Genomic DNA, 21,339 nt, shown 5'->3' on the forward strand with positions numbered 1-21,339 from the left:
GGGTCCCTTCATGTTCCTCCCCCCCACCCCACCCCAGCTCCAGGGATCCCTCCTGCCCCCAATCTGGAGATCCTTCCTTCCTCTTCCTTCTCCTGGCCCACCAAACCCAGCTCTAGGGACCCTTCCAGTTCCTACCCCTCGACCCCACAACCCAGATCCGGGGACCCTTCCTGTTCTTCCCCCGCCCCCTCTAATCCAGCTCAGGGGATTTCTGTCCCCTCAAGGGCTCCGCCTGCCCTTACCCCCCACTGGGTACCGACCCGCTTCCCCCTAACTCAAGTCCCCAGACCCATTGCTCCAGCTCCGCAGAGCCCTGCCCCTCCCACTCCTGGAGCAGCAGTCTCAGGCAGGGCCGGGACTGCTACCGGTGCGGGGATAGCCTAGAGCCGCGCGAGGCGGCAACTGGCTTCACTGCGGCTAGTAGTGCGCATGCTCAGATTTCCCGTGAAGCCGAAAGGACCGTGGTGGGTCTCTTGACTTCTCGCGTTAGTTGCCGCTGCCGAGCGCGGGTGGTTTGAACGGCTACAGCGCGCGCACTCCCCCCTCTACCCCCGGCGACTCCTGGTGCATACGGGTCCCAGCCTCCCGCGGTGAGTCTGAGGGGAGGGGTCTTGGGGCACTGAGAGGAGCGGGGCCCTTGGAGATAGTGGGGCGGGGGCTGAGAGGGGCCTGGTGAGCAGGCAGGGGAAGTGGCTGGTCCCCAGCATGGCTTTGGGGGGTGCCTTGGGAGGGGTAAGAGGGGCCTGGTGAGCAGGCAGGGAACAAGGGTGGTCCCCGGTATGGCTGGGGGGGGGTGTCTTGGTGAGGGGGGGCGAGAGGGGCCTGGTGAGGAAGAGGGTGGTCCTTAGGCGCATGGCTCTGGGTGGAGGCGCCTATCTCTACTCTCCACCTACCTAGGGAAGGGACCCAATACAACGGATCCCTCCCCTCTGCCAGGCACCCACTCGCCCCCCCTCCTCCTTGCCCGGCTGTCCTGCTGCACATTGTGGACCTTCCTGCAGACCCAGGGAAGGTCCTTCCCATGGGCTCTGTGCCAGCCTGTCTTGTAAGCCAACTCTGGACAGGTTGAGGAGGAGGGGGTGGGCCTGGCTAGCAACAGCTGCGATATAGGACCCAGTTCAAAAGGGTTATGTCACACACAGGTGTCGACATTGGTGTACATCACATGCCAAGGGGTTGGAGAAGGTGTAATGTAAAGAGGGAGAAGGGGGTGTTCACAGTTTTACACTGCCCTCCCCCTGTCTCCCTTGTTGCTTTCCCTGCCATTCAAGCTGCACTTGTGGCCCCTCTGTTTTAATCCCTTCTGCTCACTCACTGAGCTGTAATTTGCACATCAGACAGATATAAAATGGTAATATGCTTGTCAGGAGCCATGTCTTATGTATGTGGAATACTATATACCCATATGATGTATATTATAGTAGGAGCTTGGCAGTATGTGTTGTAGCTGAAGTTACACATAAGAGCGGCCATACTGGGTCAGACCAATGGTCCATCTAGCCCAGTATCCTGTCTCCCAACAGTGGCCAATGCCAGGTGCTTCAGAGGGAATGAACAGAACAGGTAATCATCAAGTGATCCTTTCCCCGTCGCCCATTCTCAGCTTCTGGCAAACAGGCTTGGGACACCATCTCTGCCCATCTTGGCTAATAGCCATTGATGGATCTATTCTCCATGAATTTATCTAGTTCTTTTTGAACCCTGTCAAGTATCAGGGGGTAGCTGTGTTAGTCTGTATCCACACAAAAAACAGGGAGTCCGGTGGCACCTTAAGTCTCCATGCATCTGAAGAAGTGAGGTTTTTTACCCACGAAAGCTTATGCCCAAATAAATCTGTTAGTCTTTAAGGTGCCACCGGACTCCTTGTTTTTTTTGAACCCTGTTAGTGTCTTGGCCTTCACAACATCCTCTGGTAAGGAGTTCCACAGGTTGATGGTGTGTTGTGTGAAGAAATACTTCACCAGGACTGTTGTTTTATTCCTCTATTTCCATATGTCCATAGCTTTCTGGAAAACAGTCTCTTTTGAGGATGAAGTTATCCATAATGGGTATCAACCTGAGGGATTTATTTTTTTTCGTTTGAAGCTATGAAAGTTTGAGCAAAAGCCTTCCAGCAGTTTTTGAGTTAATCAGAGATGAACTGCTAGTGTGAAGCCCTGTTAGTAAAGTTTGGGGGGGGGTTGGGGGGGAGGCACTGACCGTTATAGTATCACTAATCCCCTAGCCTACTGGCCCCCTAGCTGCTGAGTTTTGTCCAGCTCCAAAATATCTTCCTTCTTCCCCCCGCCCCCAAACACCCCTTATATCTCTTCCACAATGCTCCACCACTGAGCCTGTGTATGCCCCCAACCTCTGGTCCTCTGTAGCTCCCCTCACCCCAAGTCCAATCAGCTGGGTGAGGAGTGGGAAGTGCTGAGCCCTGCTGCACTAAGCATCCTCAAACTGTTTCCTCCTCCTTCATGCTGCTTCCTTTCTTCCACGTGAGGGCTGAAAACTGGTGTGGGAACAGTGTCGTCCCCCCGTCTCCCTCAGGCTGGAAGCTGTGGCAGTGATGACTTTCCCTTTCCCTTTAAAATTTTGCTCATGACATCTATGGTCCTGCAGTGCCATTTACTTCTGTGCTCGCTGATGGCATTTCAGGTTTGGGTTCTTAGACCTCATTCAGCAGTCAGAGCCACAGGTGTGGGGAAGTCTCTTGTCATTAGTGGAGTTCTCTGTGGATCTAATTACAGGATTGGGCATAAATTAATATCTGAGGCCATGATCTCACAAACATGCACATATTTAACTTTACATATGTGAAGAAGCACCTTTGAGGAGTCTGCCTGCATGTCTGTTTGTAGGATCAGAGTCTGAGCTGATATTTATAACGGAGGTTTTCAATGTAGGAAATATTAGTAGAGGGATTTTAATGTAGAAACAGATTCTGTATTGAAATTTTTGTGTTCCTGCAGAGCTGCTAATTGATGCAAGAGGAAATTGTTAGGCCTCCAAGTTCTACTAGCAAAACCCAGGGGAGCTTGTAAACTATACAACCCCAATAGGTGAGGTTCAAAGAGCATCTAAAGTCCTCTAGTAAAGCTGGTAAAGCTTGCAAGCTCCTTTATGCTTAAAGCACCCAGCAATTTATATTTCAGATGCAAATGTGACTCTCCCGCCCCCCCCCCCCCCCCCCCACTGCTGTTAAAAGTAACATCTAAAGCCCTGGTCCTCCAAACACTATGCATCTGAATAGTCCCACTGAACCCGGTGAGGCTTCCTCACATGTATAAATTCTTGCCGGATCAAAGCCTAAGGCCTGGTATATGCTGCAAAGTTAAGTCAATATAAATTGCCTTGTGTCAACCTATTTGTACATGTCTATATACTTAAATTTGTCTCTACCTAACATAAGTGACCTGTTACGGCGATGCAGTAAAACCACCTCCCCAAGCGGCATAGAGCTGAAGTCAACCTACTGAGGTTGACGTAGTACAAGTGTGTAGACACTGTATGACCTGTGTCGACCTGAACGGTCCTCCAGTGCCTGTCCTACAATGCCCCATTCCCTGCGACAGTGACCTCTCTGGTCACAATTGTGAACTCTACTGCCCAGTGGTCCCAGAGACCGAAAGGCACCCCATCACACATTTTTGAAATGCCCTTTCCTGATTGCCCAGCTTGGCAAGCACACCTAGCGGTGCTCCCTTGTTGTGTGCAACTATGCCAGCTCCATGTACTAGAGACACTCCTGGCTGGCGCAGGCAAGAAGTATTGGATCTCATGGCCCTGTGGGGAGAAGAAGCTGTGCAATCACAGCTATGGATCAGCAGTAGAAATGTGGATATCTACTAACAGATTGCACAGGAAATGCAGGAAAAGGGTATGACAGGTATCAGCAGCATTGCAGCATGAAAGTGAAGGAACTATGCCAAGCATACCACAAAGGCAGTGAGTGCAAAATCGAGCTGGGGCTGAGCCACAGACTTGCCACTTTTACAGTGACTTGCATGTCATACTTGGTGGAGACCCAACCAGCACACTGCACACCACCATGGATAAGACAACAGACTCACTGCTGTGAACAGCAAGGAGGAAGAGGATGAGGGGGCAAGACATGGCAGGGAGTTCGAGCCATGCCACAAGTCAGGATCTGTTTGAGACTTTGCCACAGTCTACCCAGTTTCCCTAGCCAAGCATGGATAACCCCGATGGAGGGGAAGGGACCAAATTTAACCAGACACAGGTATGGACTTGTTACAGTCTTACTCCTACAAGAGGAGGTAGTGGTACAACAAACAGAGGTAGAGTTGGCATATGCTTTTCATTCCCCTGTTGGATTAAGTGGGGGACAGGGGTTCAGAGCAGTTTGTTTATGAACATAGAGATGTCTCTTGAATCCTCCTGGGCTATCTCGATGAAACTTTCATGGTGTTGCTCTGCAGTTCATACTCTAAGGTTTCTAGCGAAGGCTGTCTTATTTCTTCCTTTGTGGTAGGATGCTTTCCCATGCCACTCTGCAATGAGTTCACCTGGCACCATTGCAGTAAACAGGCTAGCAGCATATGGCTCTGGGTGGGTTTGGGACCCCAGTAGCAGCTATGTTATGTGTACCTTTGTTACCCTCGGGAGTGACATATCAGCTAAAAATACCACAGCCTGTGGAAAATGGTACCAGTATTCAGTGTCATTGCCCTATACTAGTGCCCATGAAAAAGGGACCGAACTTTTATTGTTTCATGCAACTGAAATTCCTTGCCCCTGGCCAGCCATACTCACTATGGCTGGGGCTGGAGAGCACTGCTGTGCAGAGGTGCTCCAAAGCTGAAGTGTCAGTATGTCTTATTAAAAGTTTTTGTGGGAATTAGATAAGGGAGTTTTGAAACTTCCCTTTCCATTGTGACTAAATCCAATGATACATCTGTCTGGTTTTTATCAGCAGCTGCTACTATTGCAGCCTTGAGGGGTGCTCCCTCCACACCTGCAGAATGCCTGACCCCGATGAGGAGGAGAAAGAAGAGGAGTAGGGAGGACATGTTCAGTGAGAGCCTGCAAGCAAGTGCTGCATCAGACCATGAACAAAGGGCCTAGAGTGCCAAAATGGCAGACATGGAGAAGAAAAGAACAGACAGGAGGAAGGCACAGAAAAAGGAGAAGATGCACCAGGACATAATGGATTTTCTCAGACAGCAAACACAAATGTTGCAGACCCTAGCTGATCTATAGGTCCAAACATCCCAGACTCCCCACTCTTTGGAGAACTCCATGGTTACTGCTCCCTACCCATGCACCACCTCCCTCCCCCCCTCCCATGTGGCATCATGGGGTGCATCACTACCCCATCAGTTCACACTGTGGGACAGCAAGGAAAATCACAGCTTCCCATACACTCACCAATGAGAACTACGGAGGGTGTATGCATAGCCACAATGGATTACATTTTTTGCACTGAAATGGACAGAAATGTTTGCTGCCTCTCCTATTTCATAGTCTCATTCTGTTAATTTGTTACAAGTTTGTATTGCATTGTCTCTTGTTTTCTGCACATTTCTTTTGCACTATTTTTGCCACTCAATACACATCTATTTTTGGAGAATAAAACTGTTTAGTTCACAATGGATATTGCAGAAGGCATAGCAGTGCTGACACAGTACTTGTAAATGCACAGAAAGCACCACATAACTCATAGGTTCAGGAACACACACAGTTGCATTTTATAAATTCCGCAAATGCTAAACAATTCCTAGCAGCACCCAAAGCTCCAGGCCCAGAGAACAGTCCAGCACAGAACACTACTGTGCCTGACCATTCAATTGCTCTTTCAAAGCTTCTGTCAATCACGTAATTCCATACTGAGCTCTTTTAATGGCCCTTGTGTCTGGCTGTTCACAGTCAGCAGACAGCTGCTCCACCTCTACCCTGGGGGAAGCTTTTTCCCCCTTTGCCTCACACACGTTATGCATTCACAACAGGCCTAGATGACTACTTGAAGTCTCTTCCAGCCCTTCATTTCTATGATCCTGTGAAAGATGCTAGAGGGAAAAAATACTATTTTCACTATTTTACTTCATAGGTTCAAAAGCACTTTGTGCAAAATCAGCTTTACTCTGTAGATATCTGCCGATTTCCCCCTGTTGTTTGTGTGGGCCACTCACACAGCCACAAAGGAAAGAAAACATGGTAGTATTAGGAAAATGTGGTTTTAAAACTACAAAAACTGGCAGAGATTCAAGGTTTGGTGTGGCACCTCAAACCACTTTAAATTCATGTTTTGAAGTTTACACTTCCATGTGGACAGTGTCCTTTTAATAGTTTTGTATTTTTTTTTGTAGAGCATGGAAAATTTAAATTCAAATACAAAAATTTAAGCAAATGTAATGTTAAGGTTGAGAACGATGCTCACAAGTCAGAAAATGGAGTTGCCTGTAGGAAACTGAATCACCATGTTGCACAAGTTCTGTTTTGTATTGCTGCGTTTGTTTTTAGATGTGTACATTCCTGCTAAGAAATAGCCATAGAGTTGGGAGTTGGCAATTCCTGAGTTGTAATGCAAGCATTGTTACGGAGCTGGGCCATGATTCTGCACCTGGTTACATGTGAGAGAGCCCCAGTGAAGTCAGTGCAGCTCAGCATGGGCGCAAGATTCCACTGGTGCAGATCCAACATCTGGACCGTGGTTATTTTGGGCATCCTTGCTTCTCTGAAAAATGCGGATATTGCCTAGTTCACAGGAGGTTTGTGATGATGAATTAATGTTGGTAAAGTGTTTTGAACGTGTAAAGTATTACATAAATTCTAAGTGGTGTTGAGTTAATAACTTTATATTCAGGTCTGTGCTTTCACTCTTATTTTCCTTTGGCTCTCTCCCTCCAGTGGCTGTGAAAGACATTGTCATTCCCATTACAAAGTGGTAATGGAAATAGCATCTGGGTGCTGTGTAGCATGTTAAGATTATTATCAACAAGCTTTAGGGAGTGGTGTTCTGGTTTTATACATCTCCTGCTGCACCAGGCAGCTGTTAACAGAGAATATTTAACCAGATTTTCTTTGTGTACAACTATATTTTAGATTGTATTATAACACTTTGTTTTTCTCTTGTTCTGAATGATCTGTGTTAAAATTATTATTGTAATTCAAGTTCTTTAAAATGTCATATAAGAAAAAGTTTAATGTACCCTGGATGTTAAGAAAAAACTTTCTTTGTATCCTAACTAGAGTTTGAGTCAAACGGGCAGATTATAATGAGCTTCGGTTCAGTTTTACATCAGATAGATCAAAAACTTAAATCTGTACCCCAAAATAGTCATGCTACTTTCCTACAAGTGGTATATTGGCAAAGGAAATGTACTAACTTAGGAAAGTATTTAGCTATTTAAGTATGAAGGTCCACAAAGAGTTACTCGACTATCTAAAACTGGGAGCTCTGGGGTAGGATGGGAACATAGGATATAGCCCTAACTGTCTTGACTACAGTAGACATTAAAATGACAACTTTTTTTTTATTTTTATAAATATGACTGTTGTACATTATGTGAAATTCCCCTTCATTTTTGTCTAAGCAGTGTACATTTTAAATTCTGTTTGCATAACTAGTACTTATGATGATGGAGTTCATGTTGATGTTAACATGAGGATTCAGCAAATGCCATTGGTGAACATGTATATGTGAGGTCAGACCAATGTGAGAACTGGAAACATGGTTATATGTGGGACAGACAAGACTGTCCATGACCGTTGCTGTCTGTAGCACACTTGTTTTGTGCTGTACACATTTTTTCACATAGTGTTAATGTGCCTTGCTTCAAAGCAATTAGTGGCAACATGACGCATCTTCTGCCACCTTGCCCTGTCATGGGCTGTTGCTTCCCAGTTGCTGGGGTCAACCTGACATGCTTTCAAGTTTGACTTCAGTGTGTCTCTATATTGTTTGTACTGGCCACCATGAAAATGGGTGCCTTGCTTTAGCTGACCATAAATATGGCCTTGGATAGGCTCGAATTGACCATGTGAACAAGATGCCTGGACCAACACAGCTGAACTTTTATGAGCTTGCTTTGAATGCTAGATATCCAACAACAACTAAGGATTTTGGTATTGGAAATCTTGTCCCACCATTTGACCCTGCAAACAGACCAAAGACAGCATATATGAACCTGTGATATGTTGTTCACATCTCACAACCATATAGAAGTGTTGGAAGAATAATATAAATTTAGCTTCGTGCTTATTTTGATACCCCTATCATTCCTTTGGTGGTGTTGCAGCATTCCGGATGTGGAGCTGGCCTTGGATATGTGTCTGATTGATTAAATATGACCATGTAGATCATTGTTGCTACCACTGTTATATAATTGCAACAAATCTTGTACAAATTATGTCAAGTAAGATGTCTATGGAAAGGTTATGATTTGCTGAATATGATTATGCTATTTGTATCATTTTTGTATTTGAAGTTATGAGCACTGGCTCTATATCTGTATTTCAAATATGTTTGCTCCTGGAGTAACACCCACAAGGTATTTAGCCTGCACATCTTGAAGGGACTATTCAAATTAAGTGGCTCATCAAGGAACACTTAACTCACAATGGACCATGGGAGACGCCTATCTACACTTAATGGACTTTCCTGCTGTGACTAAGCAAAATCATGCATGGACATGTGACTTGGACATGTGACTCCAAACACCATCTTGCTACCTGTAATTTTCCACTAGCTGTGCTGAGGGCTTTGTTTGAAACAATGGATTTCCCTCCACATGGCAGAAGCTATAAAAGGCCCTGGAAACATCTCAATGTTTCCTCTTTCCTGCTCAAACCTATGGACTATGAACTTACCCTAATGGGAACATTCTAACCAAGGGACTGAGGACATTCCAATGATTTGGACGCAACCAGAGACTTGACTTAAGCTAGCAGTTTATTCCATCACTGCTACAAGCCCGAACCAAGAACTTTGTAATTATTGTATGTATTTGATTCCTTTAACCAATTTTAACTCATCTTTCTTTCTTTCTTTCTTTCTTTCTTTCTTTCTTTCTTTCTTTCTTTCTATAAGTAAACCTTTAGATTTTAGATACTAAAGGATTGGCAACAGCATGATTATTGCATAAGATCTGAGTTATATATTGACCTGGGTGTGTGGCTGGTCCTTTGGGATCAGAAGAACCTTTTATTTGATGAAATTGGTTTTAAAGAACCACTCATCTTCAAGTCTTGTGTTTTTGGTGGTGATACAAGGACTGGAATATCTAAGGAAACTGCTTTTCTGACTTCTTGTTAGTCAGTGTGGTGAAACAGAAGTTTACTTTTGTTGCTGGTTTGGTATATCTTATGGGAGTATAACCACCAGTTTTGGGGTGTCTCTGCCCTATTTCTCAGCAGTTTGTCCGGAATTTGGTATTCTCCGTTGTGACCCACAAAGGCACGGTTACAATGTGATAGGTAATCTCATAATCAATTGTGACATTCTGTGACAGCGTATTCCCTTGGTAGCAAAACTTCTCCATGAACTTGAGAGGAGCTTTGTTGATCTTAATAATAAGGTAGGTATGAGCATTCCCCTGGCACAGGTTGGTACAGTAATTCAGTTTTCTTTAGGCTGATTGTGAAACTAAAATGATTGATTGCACAAGCAAAGTGATCAGTTAACTTGAATGTCATCAATCTAGTGAGCAACCAACGCACAGTCATCAGCAAATAAAAGCTCCTTAATTAGTAAATATGCCATTGTCATGCGAGCACAGAAGCATTGCAGATTGAACAGCTTCCCATCAGTGTTGAACTGGATAAATACTCTGTCAATGTCATAAAATACATCCATAGGTATAATGGGGAAAAAAGGGCTGGAAAGGAGTGTGGAACCAGCATGCAACCTTGTTTGGTGTCATTAGGGAGTGAGAAGGGGTTTGATATCTCACCATTTGACAGAAATAAACTTTGCAAGATATCCAAAGATGAACAGAAGTTTTCAGAGTCTCTCAAAACTTAGAGTCAAAAGCTTGAGCTTAGTCAATGAACACCATATAAAGATCACAATTCTGCTCCCAGCATTTTTCCTGAAGCCAAGGGGCTGTGAAGATCATGTCTATAGTGCTCTTTCCAGACTGAAATCCATATTGAGACTCTGGGAGGATGGTTTCCACACGATAGGTGTTAAGTCTATTCAAAATGACCTGTGCAAGAATTTTCCCAGCAACAGAGAGTTGGGAAATGTTGCGGTGATTATCACAGGTTGTCCTAGCATCTTATCTTTATAGAGCAGTGGTTCTCAGCCCACGGGCCACTTGTGGCCCAATCAGCGCATAGCTGTGGCCCATGTGACATCCTCAGGGCCATACAGGTAGTATATATATTGTGTGGATGAGGTCCACACAACACAGAGAGAGCTGCATATGCGGCCTACAATGGTAAATAGGTTGAGAACTACTGCTATAGAGGTAGACAATGCTGGCATCCTTGAAATCCTCTGGTACTGACTTTTTTGCTCCCAGATAATGCAGAAGAGCAATGTGAGGTGCCTTGTAGTATGGTAGCTACCCTGCTTATAGATCTCTGCTGGAATGCCATCCATTCCAGGTTTTTCCTTGTGACATCTGCTTGATTGCTGTTATGGTCTCATATAAGATAGGGGCTAGTGCAAGTTCTTTTAGTCGATGTTCTGGAAGAGCATTAATTGCTTCCTCAGAAATATCGGAAGGGTGATTAGGAAGCGAACTGAAATGTTCCGTCCACTGGTCAAGTATATCCTTTTTGTCATTTGAGAGTCGATTGCTGTCCATTGTCATTATGCATACAGGGGTTATCCGGTTGCACTTGGGGCCATACACAGCACAACGTCCAGCAAAAAAGCTTGTACTTGTAATGTGGATATCTTAAATGTATCAATGTTTTTTTTCTGTTTGTAGAGCAGTAGTGGGAATATGGCCTCTTCAGATTTGGAAGATTTATGCTCTCACATCAACACAAAGATTTCAACTATCAAAAAGACTCTTCAGTTAAGAAACATGGGTAAGAGAGCTCAGTAGGTGTTTTTATTTTCAGGGGAGTGTTTCTGGGTATGTGGATTATATTTAGTAAAGGATTTTCCATCAAGTATTAAAGATCTAAATGCTCATCTCAAGATGCTATTTTACTATTACTTATGTACAACTGTGGGATAATTTTTGTTGATGCTGATCTTCTTGCTATAGCTGTGTCCTCTTTTGGAAATGTACTGTGTAAATCTGAGGAAACCAACCAAACAGAACCTGGGGAAGTGAATGGTTCTAGTCTGACAGCCTTTTAGACTGATGATTTATCCACAGAACAGATACAGCATGGCCAGTGGCACAGTAAGCTTTCCCATACTACCCCACCTAAAATGGATCTACCCTAACCCCCAGGAGATCACCTGTAGGCATAAAAGAGTAGTATTGTCTGCGCATGATAAGTCCTTGGCTTCTCTGTCAAACAAAAGGGGCAGTTCTAGTGCTGTGGGTTTTTTTAAAATTTAAAATTTTAATACTGCATATGGTTACAGAAAGCAAAAAACCCCCAGCATCCTTAAACAGTACAGATACCTGGATAGAAATCTGACATCTCTCTGTCAAACTAGTTTTTCCACCATCCTAGATGTTAGAGATGAGGTGAAATGTGGCCATGAAGTGATCATTAGAAACTGTAGTGAAAGCAGTTTCAGCGGAGTGGAGACATCAGAAGCCAGAGGCAAGAGGGTCGTGCATGGAGTTGGAGGAGAGGAATTCAAGGCAGTGGTTGTAGACAGTGCATTCACCGAGTTCAGAGATGAAGAGTAGAAGATGGGGTGGGGAACTGGGAGCCAGCTGGCTGGGGGAGAAACACTGTGAAGGTATGAAGAGCTGGGGGAGACTGGGGGTATGTCTACACTACGAAATTAGGTCGAATTAATAGAAGCCGGTTTTATAGAAATCGGTTGTATACAGCCGATTGTGTGTGTCCCCACATAAAATGCTCTAAGTGCTCTAGTCGGCGGACCGCGTCCACAGTACCGAGGCTAGCGTCGACTTCCGGAGCATTGCACTATGGGTAGCTATCCCACAATTCCCGCAGTCTCCGCCGCCCATTGGAATTCTGGGTTGAGATCCCAATGCCCGAATGATGCAAAACAGTGTCGCGGGGGGTTCTGGGTACATGTCATCAGGCCCCTCCCCCTCCGTCAGAGCAACGGCAGACAATAGATTCGCGCCTTTTTACCTGGGTTACCTGTGCAGACAACATACCACGGCAAGCATGGAGCCCGCTCAGCTCAGCTCACCGTCACCATATGTCATCTGGGTGCCAGCAGACGTGGGACTGCATTGCTACGCAGCAGCAGCTAACTGCCTTTTGGCGGTAGACGGTGCAGCATGACTGGTAGCCTTCATCGGCGATCTGGGTGCTGGCAGCTGTGGGGCTGGCAGCCGTAGGGCTGCATTGCACCAGCCCTTGCCTTTTGCCTTTTGGCAGTAGATGGTTTATTACGACTGGTAACCGTCCTCGTCGTACAGCAGTGGCTGGAACTCCGTATGTCCCCCAGTCCCCCATCCCCCCAGTCATATTCTGCTGCCTTCACAATGACGATGATGGCTATCAGTCGTAGTATGCCATTTTCTGCCAAGCGCCCTGTTGGATCATTGCACATTAGCAGAGTCTTCCCTGAGCAGCAGATCGTGCAATAGGCCTGAAGGCCATCGTCATCATAACTGCCAAGCGCCCAGTATTTGCTGCCAAGCACCCAGAAGATGCCGAGGGCTATCAGTCATGCTGCACCGTCGTCTTAAGATGTAAAAAATAGATTTGTTCTGTATTCATTTGCTTCCCCCCTCCCTCCGTGAAATCAACGGCCTGCTAAACCCAGGCTTTTGAGTTCAATCTTTGGGGGGGGCCATTCTGTGGGACAGTTGTTTGTGTTTCTCCCTGATGCACAGCCACCTTTGTTGATTTTAATTCCCTGTACCTGTACGCCATGTCGTCACTCGCCCCTCCCTCCTTCCCCTGGTCCATCAGATACTAGTTTCGCGCCTTTTTTCAGACCAGACGCCATAGCTAGCACTGGGATCATGGAGCCCGCTCAGATCACCGCGGCAATTATGAGCACTATGAACACCACGCGCATTGTCCTGGAGTATATGCAGAGCCAGGACATGCCAAAGCAAAACCAGGACCAGCCGAGGAGGCGATTGCAGCGCCGCCACGAGAGTGATGAGGAAATGGACATGGACATAGACCTCTCACAAGGCACAGGCCCCAGCAATTTGGAAATCATGGTGTTCCTGGGGCAGGTTGATACCGTGGAACGCCGATTCTGGGCCCGGGAAACAAGCACAGACTGGTGGGACCGCATCGTGCTGCAGGTGTGGGACGATTCCCAGTGGCTGCGAAACTTTCACATGCGTAAGGGCACTTTCATGGAACTTTGTGACTTGCTTTCCCCTGCCCTGAAGCGCCAGAATACCAGGATGAGAGCAGCCCTCACAGTTGAGAAGCGAGTGGCGATAGCCCTGTGGAAGCTTGCAACGCCAGACAGCTACCGGTCAGTCGGGAATCAATTTGGAGTGGGCAAATCTACTGTGGGGGCTGCTGTGATCCAAGTTGCCAGGGCAATGAGAGACCTGATGATATCAAGGGTAGTGACTCTGGGAAACGTGCAGGACATAGTGGATGGCTTTGCTGCAATGGGATTCCCAAACTGTGGTGGGGCCATAGACGGAACCCATATCCCTATGTTGGCACCGGAGCACCAAGCCACCGAGTACATAAACCGCAAGGGGTACTTTTCAATGCTGCTGGAAGCCCTGGTGGATCACAAGGGACGTTTCACCAACATCAACGTGGGCTGGCCGGGAAGGGTACATGATGCTCGCGTCTTCAGGCACTCTGCTCTGTTTCGAAAGCTGGAGGAAGGGACTTTCTTCCCGGACCAGAAAATAACCGTTGGGGATGTTGAAATGCCTATCGTGATCCTTGGGGACCCAGCCTACCCCTTAATGCCATGGCTCATGAAGCCGTACACAGGCAGCCTGGACAGTAGTCAGGACCTGTTCAACTACAGGCTGAGCAAGTGCCGAATGGTGGTGGAATGTGCATTTGGGCGTTTAAAAGCGCGCTGGCGCAGCTTACTGACTCGCTCAGACCTTAGCGAAAAGAATATCCCCATTGTTATTGCTGCTTGCTGTGCGCTCCACAATATCTGTGAGAGTAAGGGGGAGGCATTTATGGCGGGGTGGGAGGTTGAGGCAAATCGCCTGGCCGCTGATTATGCGCAGCCAGACACCAGGGCGGTTAGAGGAGCACAGCATGGCGCGGTGCGCATCAGAGAAGCTTTGAAAACGAGTTTTGTGACTGGCCAGGCTACGGTGTGAAACTTCTGTTTGTTTCTCCTTGAGGAACCCTCCGCCCCTCCCCCCCCACCCGGTTAACTCTACTTCCCTGTAAACCAACCACCCCACCCTCCCCTACCCTCCCCCCTTCAAGCACCACTTGCAGAGGCAATAAAGTCATTGTTACTTCACATTCATGCATTCTTTATTAATTCATCACACAACTAGGGGGATAATTGCAAAGGTAGCCCGGGATGGGTGGGGGAGGAGGGAAGGAAAAGGACACACTGCAGTTTAAAACTTTAACTCTTATTGAAGGCAAGCCTTCTGATGCTAGGGCAATCATCTGGGGTGGAGTGACTGAGTGGCCGGAGGCCCCCCCACCATGTTCTTGGGCGTCTGGGTGAGGAGGCTATGGAACTTGGGGAGGAGGGCTGTTGGTTACACAGGGGCTGTAGCGGCGGTCTCTGCTCCTGCTGCCTTTCCTGCAGCTCAACCATACGCTGGAGCATATCAGTTTGATGCACCAGCAGCCGGAGCATCGACTCTTGCCTTCTGTCTGCAAGCTGACGCCACCTATCATCTTCAGCCCGCAACTTGCTCTGTTCATCCCGCGATTCAGCACGCCACCTCTCCTCTCGTTCATATTGGGCTTTTCTATAATCAGTCATTGACTGCCTCCACGCATTCTGCTGTGCTCTGTCAGCGTGGGAGGACATCTGTAGTTCTGTAAACATGTCATCATGTGTCCTTCGCTTTCTCCTTCTAATCTTCACTAACCTCTGTGAAGGAGAAACATTTGCAGCTGGTGGAGGAGAAGGGAGAGGTGGTTAAAAAAGACACATTTTAGAGAACAATAGGTACACTCTTTCACGTTAAATTTTGCTGTTCAGATTACACAGCACATGTGCTTTCGTTACAAGGTCGCATTTTTCCTCTTATATTGAGGGCCTGCCGGTTTGGTGTGAGAGATCACTCACGCAGTGCCAGGCCACAGATTTCAGCTTGCAGGCAGCCATGGTAAGACACAGTCTTTTGGCTTTTTTAACCTTCTTAACATGTGGGAATGGTTTCAAACAGTAGTGCTCTCATTTCCCATACCAAGCACCCGTTGGGTTGGCCATTTAAAATGGGTTTGCAATGTAAAAGGAGGGGCTGCGGTTTCAGGGTTAACATGCAGCACAAACCCAACTAATTCCCCTCCCCCACACCCAATTCTCTGGGATGATCACTTCACCCCTCCCCCCACCGCGTGGCTAACAGCGGGGAATATTTCTGTTCAAATAGAACAGAACGGGCACCTCTGAATGTCCCCTTAATAAAATTGCCCCATTTCAACCAGATGAATGTGAATGATATCACTCTCCTGAGGATAACAAAGAGCGATCAGGAATGGATGTTGTCTGCATGCCAGCAAACACCGGGACCATACGCTGCCATGCTTTGTTATGCAGTGATTCCAGACTACGTGCTACTGGCCTGGCGTGGTAAAGTGTCCTACCATGGCGGACGGGATAAGGCAGCCCTCCCCAGAAACCTTTTGCAAAGGCTTTGGGAGTACATAAAGGAGAGCTTTCTGGAGATGTCCCTGGAGGATTTCCGCTCCATCCCCATACACGTTAACAGACTTTTCCAGTAGCTGTACTGGCCGCGATTGCCAGGGCAAATTAATCATTAATCATTGAACACGCTTGCTTTTAAACCATGTGTAATATTTACAAAGGTACACTCACCAGAGGTCCCCTGTGTGCCCTCAAGGTCTTCGGTGAGTTCGGGGGTTACTGGTTCCAGGTCCAGGGTGACAAACATATCCTGGCTGTTGGGGAAACAGGTTTCTCCGCTTCCTTGCGGCTGTGAGCTATCTCCTCCATCCTCCTCTTCCGAACCCTCTTCCCTGTGTGTTTCTCCAGTGAGGGAGTCATAGCACACGGTTGGGGTAGTGGTGGCTGCACCCCCTAGAATGGCATGCAGCTCCGCGTAGAAGCGGCATGTTTGCGGCTCAGCCCCGGACCTTCCGTTTGCTTCTCTGGCTTTGTGGTAGGCTTGCCTTAGCTCCTTAATTTTCACGCAGCACTGCTATGCGTCCCTGTTATGCCCTCTTTCCTTCATGGCCTTGGAGACCTTTTCTAATATTTTGCCATTTCATTTACTGCTTCGGAGTTCGGCCAGCACTGATTCATCTCCCCATATGGCGAGCAGATCCCGTACCTCCCGTTCTGTCCATGCTGGAGCTCTTTTGCAATCCTGGGACTCCATCACGGTTACCTGTGCTGATGAGCTCTGCGTGGTCACCTGTGCTCTCCACGCTGAGCAAACAGGAAATGAAATTCAAACGTTCGCGGGGCTTTTCCTGTCTACCTGGCCAGTGCATCTGAGTTGAGAGTGCTGTCCAGAGCGGTCACAATGAAGCACTGTGGGATAGCTCCCGGAGGCCAATAACGTCGAATTCCGTCCACACTACCCCAATTCCGACCCCCTAAGGCCGATTTTATCGCTAATCCCCTCGTCGGAGGTGGAGTACAGAAACCGGTTTAAAGGGCCCTTTAAGTCGAAAGAAAGGGCTTCGTCGTGTGAACGTGTCCAGGCTTAATTCGATTTAACGCGGCTAAAGTCGACCTTAACTCGTAGTGTAGACCAGGCCTGGGACTGGATGGACAAGGAGACTGGGACTAAGAAGCAGTATTGGAGTGGATGGGAGATAGATCTGTCAAGGAGCTGAGATGTGGCAGGAGAACTGCAACTGTGCGGGCAAAGAGATTGGACCAATGAGTCATGGAGGAAGGAGACTGGGGGATAAAGAGCTAGGGAGAGGATGTGGAAAAGAGACTGAGAATGGATGAGGATCTTGGTTAGGGAGACTTGGACTTGGAGTCAGTAGTGGAAAGCGAAGAGTCAGATTGGATGAGGAGTCAGGAGAACTGACTGGGCAAGGAGACTGGGGACAAGATTCTTGTACTACACAATCTGGATTGGTCCCCAGAGTGGGTTCTTTCTGTGTGCTGAATGAGGCAGGGGTCCTGTGGAAAAAATAGTACTGTAGAACCTCAGAGTTACGAACACCAGAATTATGAATGGACTGGTCAACCACAAACCTCATTTGGAACCGGAAGTACACAATCAGGCAGCAGTAGGGACAAAAACAAATACAGTATTGTACTGTGTTAAATGTAAACTACTAAAAAACTAATAAAAAAGATTTGACAAGGTAAGGAAACTTTCTGTGCTTGTTTCATTTAAATTAAGATGGTTAAAAGCAGCATTTTTTTTTCTGCGTAGTAAAGTTTCAAAGTTGTATTAAGTCAATGTTCAGTTGTAAAATTTTGAAAGAACAACTATAATTTGGGTTTTTTTAGATTTACGAACATTTCAGAATTACAAACAACCTCTATTCACAAGGTGTTTGTAACTCTGAGATTCCACTGTATGTGATCATCTGATTATAGACTGCACCATAATGGATATGCACAACGGGGGGCCAAATTCAGGTTGCTCAGGCAACCTTAATTCTGGCATTTCATAACTTTTGAGTGCTTGACTTTGCAACTTTAGTAGTGTTCTTTTAACACTGGGGTTTATATGTGTGTGTGTGTGTGTGTGTGTGTGATATAGACTGTGGTTGATTTGCAGTGCTTTTTACTGTTTTGCTGAGATCTAACTCATTCTATTTCCAGCTCTCATCCCCCTTGCTGGGATGGCACTGAGCACTTTAGGCCACAGAATAATAACCCCTGTTCAAAGAGAACAGTGCCATTCTTTGCCAGAAGGTTGGGAACTATGATGTGGAGTTTCAGGGAGTAGGGAAGGAATTTAGAAAAATTTTGGTAGAGACGGGAGATGTATGAACCAGGCACTTGTGGGTTGTTTTTTTTTAATTTTGCGCTCGTGTGCGCTCTCTCTCTCTCTCTCTCTCTGTCTGACAGGTCAGGAGCCATCCTTGAAATCTGTGCTCTGTAAAATAGGGCATGAGATGTTTCTCCTCAATGGTCTCCTGAATAAAATGGAAATAGAAGTTGAGCATCAAGAAAAACTAAAGAATTTGCTCAAGGTAATCTTATTTTGTTCTGCTTGTAGCATCCTAATATAAAAATGGGAAGCTTTAAAGGAATCTCTTAGACCTGTCCAGAATGGTTCCTTTCTAGGTCGTTAGGTGGTATGTCTTTGAGTTATGAGAATGTTATAGTAAGTGAGTTGAGCAGAGAAGTATAATGCATTCATTGGAACAACAAAATCTTGATCATTGTTGTTTTTGCATTTTGGGACTGAGCCAATGGGCTTTGGATCAGGCCTTTTTCCCCTCATCAGATTGGAAATATTGCCTATGAAATGGACTCTTCTTTCTTCCTGGCACAGCTAGCCCCATGTAGTCTTATTCTCCTGCAGAAGAAATCTGCATCTGAGCTGAAATGTCTCCATAATTGTCCATCTTATCTGCTCAAACTGTTTCTGAAGCCAGGATTTCTGAAGCCAACGGGGCAAGTTGTGTGCTCATTTGTATGTCATTGCCCAGAATATTCTTTCATTTTACAACTATTTTCTGGCACTGTTATCTGGGCTCTGACAATGAAATGATTTGTATACACTTTGTGTCCTACAATTCATACATGAGTATTCACTTGTATGTGATTACTCCTGTGACCTTTTTAATGTATTGCTCGTATTACATATCTCCTCTAATGAGTATAGTTCTATTATGAAAATACTGTCACATTCTGTTTTTCTTAAATTTCGGTGACAGTCAAATTACAGGAGAATTACAAGGAAATGGTGAAATCATGTAAGGAAAAAAACTTTAGGATGTGAAGAGACAATGGCAACCTGACACCAAATCAGCGCCAGATAGTAATGTAAAATAGATCCATTGTGTAAAACTTCTGTACCTTCCTATCATTCTTCCCTATGCCTCGAGATTGGTTTAGTAAGTCTGGCAACCCTTGGGTATTCTGTCATGTCAATCAAGTTATTTAAACTGAAATCTTATTTACAAGAGAGTTGCTGGCAGTGTTGGTAGGAATATGATTCTCTAAAAGCAATTAGTTGCTGTGGAAATAATCATGTCACACAAAATTATAACTTCAGGTTGAGGGATAAAAAGCAGGAAGAGACAAAGCTTCAGAGACAAAGCTCCTGTTTGCATAAAACTGTCCTTAGTAATAAAAAGTCAGGAACAACAATGAAATTATGACAAACAAGCAGAATTGATTCTAAATGTTCAGAGCTGTCAGTCTTGGGGTGTGACCTCATTGGTGCCCTCACCTCAGAAGTTTGACTTCCTTTGCATGCTAATGAGAAGTCCTTGGAGCTCCTTCCTTGACTTAATTGCAGCCAGCTTTATTCTTCCTGTCTTCTCCCTCTTGCTAGTGGCAAGCAGAGTTTTATTCACTACAGTGGCCACCTTCTTTTTAGGTTTTTTCCCCTCTGTATCTGGATCACTCTTAGCTTCTCTGGCTCAAGTTATTTAGAATGAAAAGCAGTTGAATTTCTAGGCTTCACTGATTGCTTCTGGGGAGTTAGGAGTGAGGGTCTATAGTGGAGAAATAGCAAAGTTCATTAATCACATTAAGACATATTCATTAAGGGTCATTCTCGCATCATCTAGGTAGTAAATGGAAACATTTCCATTGCACCATTTTCAGTAACTTCAAACTACTGAAAGAGTCCAATATTCTTCATTTCAGGAGATGCAGGAGTCTATTAAGAGGGACTATAATGAAGCACAGCACCTCCGTGAAAATATTCCTCCCCATCTGCCCAAAGCAATCCCAAAGTGGTACGTATTACTCGCATAGGCAGATTTCCTGGTGACACTGGCAGTGTAAAAATCTGTATATCTCTGCTCCTAGTACTAGATATTAACTGCATATCTTTGGGACTCAGTCAAGTTCTATATATTAGTAGCATTCCTGTTAGATCTAGAGTGCTAATGCTTCTTACCACATACTGTATTTGTGCAGTGCTCAGAGCAGCAGAGTTGTGGGGGTGGTCAAAGCAAAGGGCATGATGGAGGGAATGTTGCAAGAGGTGGAACAGTGTCCAAACAGTGGTGGGGAAGTCTGAGCAGTTGGGAGTGGGGAATGTAGGGGATTGTTGTCGCAGTGCAAGGAAAAGTGGAGCTGTAAGGAAGGGGTCAGAGACCCTCCCTTCTAAAAATGTCTGCACTGACTTGATTTAGGTTTTATCACTGTTCCTGCATCCTCTCTCCAATTCCTCAGCCTGTGGGTCCTATGCTGACATCTGTCTCTCCCTGGAGAGGAAGTCTGAAAAGGGAGAACGGGGCTGTGAGGGGCAGTCATAGACACGGGAGACAGGATGATACAGGAACAGTGGAGGTGTTCACATTCTGTTGCAAGATTAATCATTACTAAGGAGCCAAAGGCAGTGGTGGGGAAGAGCTGGGCTGTGGTACATGGGGATGCTGATGATAAATTTTTTTTAAACGAGGAAATGAAATACCTAATAACTTTGTTACCGCAGAGTTAAGGTTGCCCAGTTACTGCCTCATGCCCTTTCAGAACATGGAGAGTGGCTAAATTTAAACCTCTGAAAACCAGGAAATGAAGAGTTTAAGGTGCACATCACCCCCGCAATGCAACCTTAACTCTGTCCTTTTTAAGAGATGCCCCAACACACCAGTAGCACAAATACTAGCACTCTACCCTAACAGATGCTACAGAACATTTTGGGGACAGAGCATATGAGTAGCGTCCTGCAAATCTGCGGATATCCACGGACCATGTTTGCGGATAGCGGATTGGATGCGGATACAAATTTTGTATCCGCGCAGGGCTCTACATATGAGCACTGTAGGGCAAAGTCTAACATCTTCTCTTTGCTCAGGCAAAACTCAGGTTTAGGTCAGATGTAGTGAACAGGAGCTACCTACATACAACCCCTGAACCTGCTCCACACAAACTACCCCAGACTTGTTAAATGTTTCTACCCCTTCAGCCTTGCCCAGTGGATTCCATCTGAGACATTGCCTTCACTTACCTCTCACTAAGCTTCAAAGTCCACTATCATGTATGCCACCATACTGCTGACAATCCCC

At 46.0% G+C, this 21,339-nt stretch overlaps 1 protein-coding gene across 1 annotated transcript in view; it reads left to right on the top strand.

Annotated features, from left to right (window-relative positions):
* The first annotated feature begins 529 nt into the window (after positions 1–529).
* Positions 530–21,339, top strand: part of SKA1 (spindle and kinetochore associated complex subunit 1) — a 43,152-nt gene continuing 22,342 nt past the window's right edge. The window contains exons 1-4 of the mRNA XM_065406922.1: positions 530–590; positions 10,889–10,986; positions 18,215–18,339; positions 19,970–20,061. Of these exons, the coding sequence (XP_065262994.1) occupies positions 10,899–10,986; positions 18,215–18,339; positions 19,970–20,061 (305 nt within the window). The 5' untranslated portion in view covers positions 530–590; positions 10,889–10,898. The remainder of the gene's footprint in view (positions 591–10,888; positions 10,987–18,214; positions 18,340–19,969; positions 20,062–21,339) is intronic.

This window comes from Emys orbicularis, chromosome 6 (assembly GCF_028017835.1).
Source record: "Emys orbicularis isolate rEmyOrb1 chromosome 6, rEmyOrb1.hap1, whole genome shotgun sequence".
NCBI lineage: Eukaryota > Metazoa > Chordata > Testudines > Emydidae > Emys > Emys orbicularis.